Here is a 9,718-nt window from a genome sequence, read left to right as displayed (position 1 = left end):
TTGAGTTTGCAAATTCTCATAGATACTGGACTATAAATGATTGGAATAGAGTATTCTGGAGCGATGAATCAAAGTACAACTTGAAAGGTCCTGACAATCAAGCATGGTGGTGGAAAAAGTGCAATAGTTTGGGGTTGTTTTTCTGGTTTTAGTGGAGTTGGACCTATTTACTGAATAAATGGCATTATGCATCAGTATGTTTATCGTGATATTCTCCATGCCTCTTTTATAGACATTTCAACAAGACAACTACCCCAAATACACTTTTAAACTCGTTAAAAAATGGTAATGATATGGCCAGCTCAATCACCTGATCTTAACCCGATTGAAAATTTATGGTACCATGTTGAACTCTCCCTAAAACACAAAGGACCCTTTAAAAACGCCGATGAGCTATTTAAAACTATTGAAACCACGTGGAATTAGATTACACAAGAAAAAAAAAAAAAACTTGTAGAGTCTATGCCGAGAAGATGTTCCTTGATCCTAAGAAGTAAAGGATATGCCATTAACTATTAATATTACCATTTTTTAGGGTAGTTTTAAAAAAGTCGCAAATGTTTTGGAGGACCACGTTTTTGCGTTAAAATACCAATACAACCAAATTTCACGTTTATTTTTTTTTCAAGTAGTCTCATTATGTTAAAATCTTTTTCTTATATGTAACGTTAACCATTTTTTTCATTTAAAGCGTAATTAAAAAAACAAAATTGCTGTCATAAGTAATCAAAGTAGAAAATTTTATTTATTTTATTTGGTTGCAAATGTTTTGGAGGACCGTGTATATATACATATATATATATATATATATATATATATATATATATATATATATATATATATATATATATATATATATATATATATATATATATATATATATATATATATATGTATATATATATCAAACGTGTTTACTTCCCACTAGGCTGCAAGCAGCCAGTATTAGAGTTGGAAGTTACTGGAAGAAAAAAAAAGAAGTTTTAAAGCAAGTTAACGATTAACAGACGACTTGAAGATTGTAAATTCTATAAATCAGGAAAACAAGATGAAAGGAGCAAATTCCAAAGAACTGATGTTCGAGGTAAAAAAGCAAACGAATAAATTTTTGCAGCACTTAGGAGCAGTCACAGTAAATCGATTAGACCATGACCTACTTAAAGTATACTTTATATAGGCCATGATGAGACTTAATTAAATGACTAGTAACACGAGAATTAATCTTAGTAAATGTCGAAAAAGACGCTATCTTTTTAGAGAAGCGCCCATTATAATATTTATAGTGAAGAGAAAGAGAAGCGACAAAAAGATGATGTGACTATGAATAAAGGTTAGCTGCAAGAGCACTTCAAACTTTGTTTACAATCCATTTTTGCACCTCGTCCAAGAAAGAAAGGCCATTATTTGAAAATCCGCTTCAGACATGGCAACAGTATTCCACACAGGGGCGGATTTGAAATTTATAGAGATAAAGAATAGAATCCAGAGTAAGAAAGCGGTAAGCACGATAAAGAGATACAAATTTAGCAGATGCTAATTTTGCAAAAGATTTGATATATGATTTCCGAAAAGAATTGGAAGTATGAGCGAATCCTCAAAAACGACGGGTAGATGACTTATCCAGTACATTACCGTTCATAAATATAGGATGATTTAGATTGTTGCAATAACGATTAGCTAACAATAATGAGTTTTATCTCAGTTAAAGTTCACCAACAATTGAGAGCCCGATGCAGTAGCAGTAGTAAGATCTTTTTCAAACTCAAATGACCCCTCCAACTAATCAGAGAGTGTTGACTTCTTATTAAGACGAGAATGAATCCTAGTATCGTCAGCAAACAACGCCAGCTTGGATGTGAAAATTTCTGGGATATCTTTAATGTAAATTAAAAGAAGTATAGGGCCAAGAATGGAAACTTGAGGAACCCCTTAAGTTACACTAATTAAAAGAAAAGTACTGTCCATTGCTGGGACGGATCCAGCATTTTTTGGTCTTTGAGATAGCATACTTCCCGTCATGGAGCAAACTCCAAACATATATATGTTTATACTTAAGTCAAATAAGGATGCTTTGCAGAAAATTTTTGCACCCTCCCCCCTCCCCCTCACCTGCCTTAAACGTGAGAGCTAGAAGTTGATAAAATATTTTTTGTACTATTCTTAACTAGACTTATATTCATCGATAAATTTTAAGTTTTATAGTTTCATAAATTTTAAGTTTCAACATCTATCAGCATTCTAAAATTATGACCATGTAAAATCTTTAACCCATCAAATAAAAGGGGGATTCAAACTTTATTTGGTCATAATTTTTGAACGGTAAAACATTTTACTTTAAAATTTAAAATTTATCGATGAATTTAAGTCTTAGCTAGATTGGTACTAATTTTTTTATTGATACCATTGCTAAACACATGACATTATTTCAACGTTGGATTTTCATCAGAAAAACAGCCAGCTTAAGTGATTGTTTTATAGACGTTGGACCAATGTACGCGTGCTAGCTGAATTGGTGGCTTTATTTATAAAAAAAAGTGATTTAACTTCGAATACCACTATTGCAAGCAAAAAAAATATACAATTCTGTATTCTCCGACTATGATTGCTAAATAAAAAATATTTATAACAATAAAACTGTAATAAATTGTATATTATGCTACATTTACACAATTATTTTGATTTCATTAAAACTGTAAATAATTCAAGTAAAAAACATGTGCAACCATACTTATTTAAAAAAAAAGTTTTTTAAAAAGAAATTTACAAGTAAAACGGTTCTAGTATTACTCATAGGCTATTTTATTTAGTTTGGAATCTGTGATTGAGCAAAATTTTTTATCAGAATTGAGATTTGCATAGTTTTGTAAAACCTCATTTAACGGTATATGTTTAAAATTTGTTTAATTTTTTATATTTTCGTATGAGGAAACTAAGTTGATTGTCTGTATCTCGTCCCTGTATTTCCTAATATATCACATATGTAGGGAAGATTGGGGCACATCAATCGCTGATGCGGTATAACATTTTAGCTTTTACTAATTCATTTTTGCTTCATCACGACAGAGATTACCATTTAATTAACCATAAATTGCTGTTAATTGTTTATTCTTAGTTTTTATTAGTTGCACTGCCCCATATTTTTTATTTGTAACATAACAATTTCATAAGATGCATTAAGAAAGTAGAAAATACTTTTTTTGACAGAAAAAATGTCGAAAATTGTAAAGAAAATCAAATAAATGTTTTATTAGGTTTCCATATGTGTTTACAAGCATTTTATAGTAAAGTTTTATATGTGTTAAGGGTATAATCATATTATTTGGTTGCAAGGTTTTAGGAAAAAACAACCAAAGTTATCTCTGCGAGCACCTAAAGTAACTGGTTTTACTCGATCACCTGCCTTCAACCAACACATTGTACCAAAATTATTTCAAAATCTCAAAACTGTCAGAAAGCAATATAAAATAAATTATACTTTATTAACAATCTTGACGAAACTGGTTTAACAACCGTACAAAAGCTAGTAAATTTTTTATCTACTAAGTAAAAACGTCGGAAGAACCACATCTATAGAAAGAAAAACATTGGTAACTGCATATTGTGCTTTAAATGTATTTTGAAAATATTTTTATCCGCTATTTGTTTTTCCAAGGGTGAAATTTTATGATTACATTTTGCCGGGTGCGTAGGATTTGTTAATCCTTTTGCTAAGATAAATTCAGGTATCTTTATGGAATAGATTAAACATTCTGCAAGATATTCAAACTGTTCTTATAAATCTACAATCATGATAGTTTTGAACCGCCATAAAATTCATATTTCAATTGAAACTTTGCTTTATACAATTTAACATGAAATTACAATCCGATGTTTTCTTTCCATAAATTGCAGCCATTAGATAGAACTGTTTTTTGATCGTTGAAAAGGTTCTACAATGCTGCATGTGACAATTGAGTGGTCTCAAACGCAAGACCTTTGGCCATTTACATTATTGTTTCAATACTTCCCAAAGTATTTACAAAAGCTTACTTACAATCTAATTAACATTCTGGATTTCAAATAGCTAGCGTTGAGCTTATAAGAGATTTTTAAAGAATATTTTATATTTAAGCAGCTGTGGCGTAGTGGTAGCGCACTTCCCTTAGAAATAAAGGATCCGTGGTTGAAACCCCACCTCTGGGAAAGTTTAGCAACATTGGTTAGGAAGAATTCACTGCTTAATAAATGCTTTTCCGCGTTGCTCTGTAATAATGCCCAGAGCCGTAACCATTGAAGGGGCTAGGGGAACCTTGGCCTCCCTCTTCTCTCAAAATTTTTTATATTAAAATTTATTAGGCAAAAACATATATGTGAAATATTTTTAACAAATATTTTATCCTCTCTTTCCTTTAAAAAAATCATAGGACCCCTAATATCAAAATTGTGGTTACGGATCTGAAGCCGTTAGGACTTCTTAGGGGACCTAAAATAAATATACATACACACACACACACACACACACACACACACACACACACACACACACACACACACACACACACACACACATATATATAAATATATATATATATATATATATATATATATATATATATATATATATATATATATATATATATATATATATATATATATATGTCTTTTTACCTCCATATAAAAAAATAAATCGTATTACGGACATTCGTGGTGAACTTTCAATATTAATTACAATTTAAGCTTTCTTGCTTTTACAATTGCAAATGATTTAATCATATCTTCTAAGTCCAATTCTTTTGCAATTGCTTGTTCTATTGATAACATTGCGAGACCATCCATTCTATCTTGTGTCATTGTTGAGCGAATATACGTTTTGATTAACTTCATCTTGGAAAAGTTTCTCTCAGCTGTTGCAACAGATACAGGTCGAGTTAAAAGTATTCTGAGAGAGACAAATAAGTTTCCCAAAGCTGCATTCAATTTGTTTGAACAAATAAAGTCTTAAATATTTCTTGGAGAGTAGTTTCCCTTATAATGGTTTTGCAAATATTTCAACTCTTTAAACAAGTCAGTTCCAGAAACATCTTTCAACTCATTGCAAGATAATAATTTTTCTAAATCCATGCATCTTTTTAGTAATTCATCTTCAGTAATGTCCAAGGCATTTAAACTGTAAAGAAAGTTAAACTGAATATTATGCTGCATAAGCATTTCAAACCGATCCTGCAAAGATCCAATAGCGTGATCTAAAATGCTGTTGAAGAAGTTAATCTTAAAATTATCTTCTTCAGTCAATGATTCCTCTTGACTTTCACAAGCAAACATTCTTTTTTTGGTACGACCACGCCTTTTTTAAAATTCGGGCTCAATATCTAGCTCAACAGTCAATTTTCTTGCAGTTTCTAACATCTTTTGAAGTTGTTCATCAGTTCTAATCTTTAACATACTCCAAAGTGTTAGAAATTAATAAAACAGCCTGAGGAATATTTAAATTGACTTCTTGAAGAGATTTGCTTGTTATCTCAATCTGACTCAGCACACCATACCAAGTGATAATGCAGCAAACAAATTTAAAATCAATTTTCTGCAGTAGTGCTCTGGACTCAGATTTTTTTTTGGTTGCTGTTACTGAAGATACAGGTAATTCGATGGTCCAGAAGCTTTCTAAAGCTTGTATTATCTCTCTCAGTTGATGTCTTAATGGTTTTAATGCATCAATTCTACTAGCCCATCTGGTTTCACAAAGTCCTTTCAAACTTAAACCTTTGACAAATTGATGTAAAACGTTTCTTCGCTGAGTTGAAGATGAGAAAAATACAAACAAATGTTGCACAATGTCAAAGAATGTTACTGCGTCTAAACAGCTTCCAACAGTATCATTGACAACTAAATTCAGTGAATAAGATGAGCAAGGAACGTAAAAGGCTCGTGAATTAAGATGAAGGATCTTAGCTTGAACTCCGTTTTGTTTGTCTCGCATGTTCAATCCATTATCATACCCTTGTCCTCTTAAATCTTGCATAGAAATTCCATGAGAATCCAATGTTTCTAATATTTTTTCAGTCATTCCAGCGCCTGTAGTATCAATAGTGTCAATAAAGCTTAAAAAAATGCTCTCTTATATCAACGTAACTTTCTTTTCATCTGGAGTGGGCAGAATTGACACAAAATGTACTTGATAAATATAAACATATACAAACACTGGAATAGAGACATGTTGCAGAAGGAGCGTTGCCATTTCCCTCAAAACTAACTCAAAGTTTCAGTTTTTTCTGTTTAAGTTTTAGCTGCCTTAGGCTACCTTAATTTTTGTTAACCCCTTCCTCTTCCTGCATCCTAACTTTCTTAACCTTTCTAGGTCACTGTATATATATATATATATATATATATATATATATATATATATATATATATATATATATATATATATATATATATATATATATATATATATATATATACAGTGGCGGCTCGTCAATTGGGGCCATAGGGGCCCGGCCCCACCTATATTTATTTAAGATAAAATATTTGATTATGTTAATATGTATTTTTATATATGCAAATATGCAATTATTATTTAACTCCGGAGTAGAACGTCCTAGTTTGGAGTAAGTTGTCCGACCTAGAGAAAAGTGTAATTTTATGAATTGCGGCTGATTTTGTACCATCATTTTAAAAATTAATTTTAAAAATGGATGAACAGAATAATGCTGAAGAAAGAATGCTTGCTGATGTTAGTAACTATATATTTACATCTGTTTATCGCTATGACTGCACACCGAATGAAATGCGGGCTATTCGACGAAGAGCAAGCAGGTATATATTATAAATATTATACATAGATTATATCATTTTGTACCTATGTTACTAGTAACATAGTTACAATTTGATATATACTTTTATACACTGTTAAGAAAGTTACAAATATAGTCGATATGACAAATGAATATATGATAATTTTATATTCTATTTGTCAAATAGAATATATAATTATCATATAATTTGCTCCCATTTAATAATACTTACAAGGATATTTAAAAAAATTAAAGCACAAAAAGTTTATTTATGTATTATTGGAAGCAGTTCCAATAATACATAAATAATTATTTATACTTTACAGGTTTAGGATGGAGGATGATAAACTGCATTACAAGACAAAGAATGACATATGGTTGGAAGTGGTTTTTAGCAATGAGCAAAGAAAACAAATTGTTAATTTTTGTCATAGCGAACCTACTGCTGGTCACCTCGGTAGAACACGAACTTTTTACAAGGTGTCACAACGTTTTTACTGGCAAGGAATTTTCAATGATGTAGTTTATGCTGTATGTATATTACATCGTTGTTATCAATATTAATATGGCATTTATATATATTAGGGATGTGAGAAAATTTTGAAATTTCAAAACAAAACAATATCATATACATAAATATATGGCTCTAATTTTGAATTTTTTAAAAATATTAAAATTATCTCTGTAAGTCAAGTACTTCAAAAGTTATGAGATTTTTAAGTTGCAATTTTTTATATATGGAGAGGCTATGAAAACTTGGACCCAATTTTTTAATTTTTTTTGCAAAAAAATGTATATTCGTCTAAATTTTTATCTTCCAACTAAAAAATCATATATCAAAATAAAGCTTAGAGTATATTAAACAAATATTTAGTTATAAATATAAAACTGAATATATAATTAAAAAAATTAAAACTAAATATAAAGTTTTATATGTACAAACAAAATAATAAAAAATTCATTAAAGTTTATTATTTTAAAATTTTATGGATAAAAGTGTTCCGTTTAAAGATGTTCATGCCATCATGAGGTCCCCAAAAAATCTAATAAAAAATACACTAAAATCAAAATAATAGACTGAACAGACCAAACAACTTGTATATTTAATAAAACAAAATTTAATAATCTGTTCAAAGTTTAGAAGCTAAATAAAAAAGTAAGTGTTGCGCCAATCAGAATTTAATAAAACTACCATGTGATCCGGTAATTTTATATATGCGAACTCAGGGTAACAATGCTTCAAATTTTCAAATTCACAAAAAAACCTTGGGTGCTTGAGGAAACCTAAACTTAATATGAGCTCATCAGATTTACTTCAAATTTTGAAGATAGGTGCTTTAATAAATATTTTAAAAGAACCTTTGAATTAAAGAAGGACCCTTGCTTATTTTAGGAGCAGTGATTCATAGAAATACATCAAAGATTTAAAAAGTAAAATTACATTATTTTTTATTTACAAAAATAGCCATGAAATAAATCAAATTTTAGTTTTACCTTTTTTCTAAATAAATACAAAATTTCATTTTATTTAGCTCCAAAATAGAGGTGCAGCCTGGTTTGGCCTAATTCAACTTTTTGCTAAATCAAAAAAAATGCGGACCAATTTTTAAAACACTTTTTTCACGGCAAAAAGCGCATATTCTCACATCCCTATATATATATATATATATATATATATATATATATATATATATATATATATATATATATATATATATATATATATATATATATATAGAGAGAGAGAGAGAGAGAGAGAGAGAGAGAGAGAGAGAGAGAGAGAATATGCGCTTTATATATATATATATATATATATATATATCTATATATATATATATATATATCTATATATATATATATATATATAATACCATGTTATGTTTTAAAATATAAAGAAAGTTTTAATAATTGAATGACAGAAGATTTGAAACAAGTTCTCAAAACTTTATGTTGTTCATAATGTTAATCTATTTTACAAATAATAACACTTTTATAGAATATAAGTATAATGACTACCTGATACATATTTTAGTATTGCTATTATATCTGTAACCAATGTGTATCTATTTTTTTATAATGCGATAATGTATAATATATACATATATTATTTATTGTATTATGTGAAATTTTTTTAAAGTATGTTCTTAAATAATTCTAAATTTAAGTCTTGTGACATCAGAACATTAATATATACCATATGCTAGAGTTTGTAATTTGCAAGTTACACATAACATAGGTTAAAAACTGCGAACAGTGTCAGCACACAAATATGCAAAAATTCAAAAAAACTAGTCCAGAGCTTCATCCTATTAAAGTACAGTCACCATGGTTTCATATTGGAATTGATTTAGTATAAATAAATGTATTCTTACTATCTCTGATTTTGCACAAAGTGGGTAGCAGCATTTCCCCTAAAATCAAAATTAGCAAGTGGTGTTGCAATAGAATTGTATAAGGTAAATTTAAATAATATTATCTGATTGCATTTAAATAATATTTTTGAAGATATAAATTTTTTTTGAATATTTCAGTTGTTCATGCAAATGGGTATACCAAAAGTTGTTACCTCTGACCAAGGCACAGAGTTTTACAACCAAATAAACAAGAAACTAACGACTTTGTTAAATGTGAAATATCATTTTACCACAGCCTATCATCCACAGGTTTAAAAATTTGAATTCAGTTTGTGTATAAGAGCTTTCTAGTTTTATAATCTTGGATTTAATCATCTTGTGTTTTAGGCTAATGGTTTAGATGAGCGGTTCAATCAAACCATCCAGTTAATGCTTGTAAAATTTTGCAATGATCGCCATATTACATGGGATACTCATTTGGATGCTTGTACTTTTGTATACAATACATCAAGGCAAGAGTCTACAAAATACCGCCCCTTTGAGTTAATGTTCGTAAGGAAGCCCATACTTCCTATAGAATTAGAAGTTGCAGGA

General features: G+C 29.3%; 1 protein-coding gene across 1 annotated transcript; it reads right to left on the bottom strand.

The window, feature by feature from the left end:
• Nucleotides 1-5,407: 5,407 nt before the first annotated feature.
• On the bottom strand, nucleotides 5,408-6,043 carry LOC136079448 (zinc finger MYM-type protein 1-like). Its single transcript, XM_065795187.1, has one exon. The coding sequence runs from the start codon at nucleotides 6,041-6,043 to the stop codon at nucleotides 5,408-5,410; it is 636 nt and encodes a 211-aa protein (XP_065651259.1).
• Nucleotides 6,044-9,718: the final 3,675 nt, after the last annotated feature.

Source organism: Hydra vulgaris, chromosome 04 (assembly GCF_038396675.1).
Source record: "Hydra vulgaris chromosome 04, alternate assembly HydraT2T_AEP".
In the NCBI taxonomy this organism is placed as follows: domain Eukaryota; kingdom Metazoa; phylum Cnidaria; class Hydrozoa; order Anthoathecata; family Hydridae; genus Hydra; species Hydra vulgaris.
The sequence above is the reverse complement of the archived record's forward strand: the minus strand, read 5'-3'. Positions and strand labels throughout refer to the sequence as shown.

Bases quoted from the DNA above. Each gene is read 5' to 3' on its own strand.
- LOC136079448 (XM_065795187.1), bottom strand. From the start codon at position 6,043: ATGACTGAAAAAATATTAGAAACATTGGATTCTCATGGAATTTCTATG.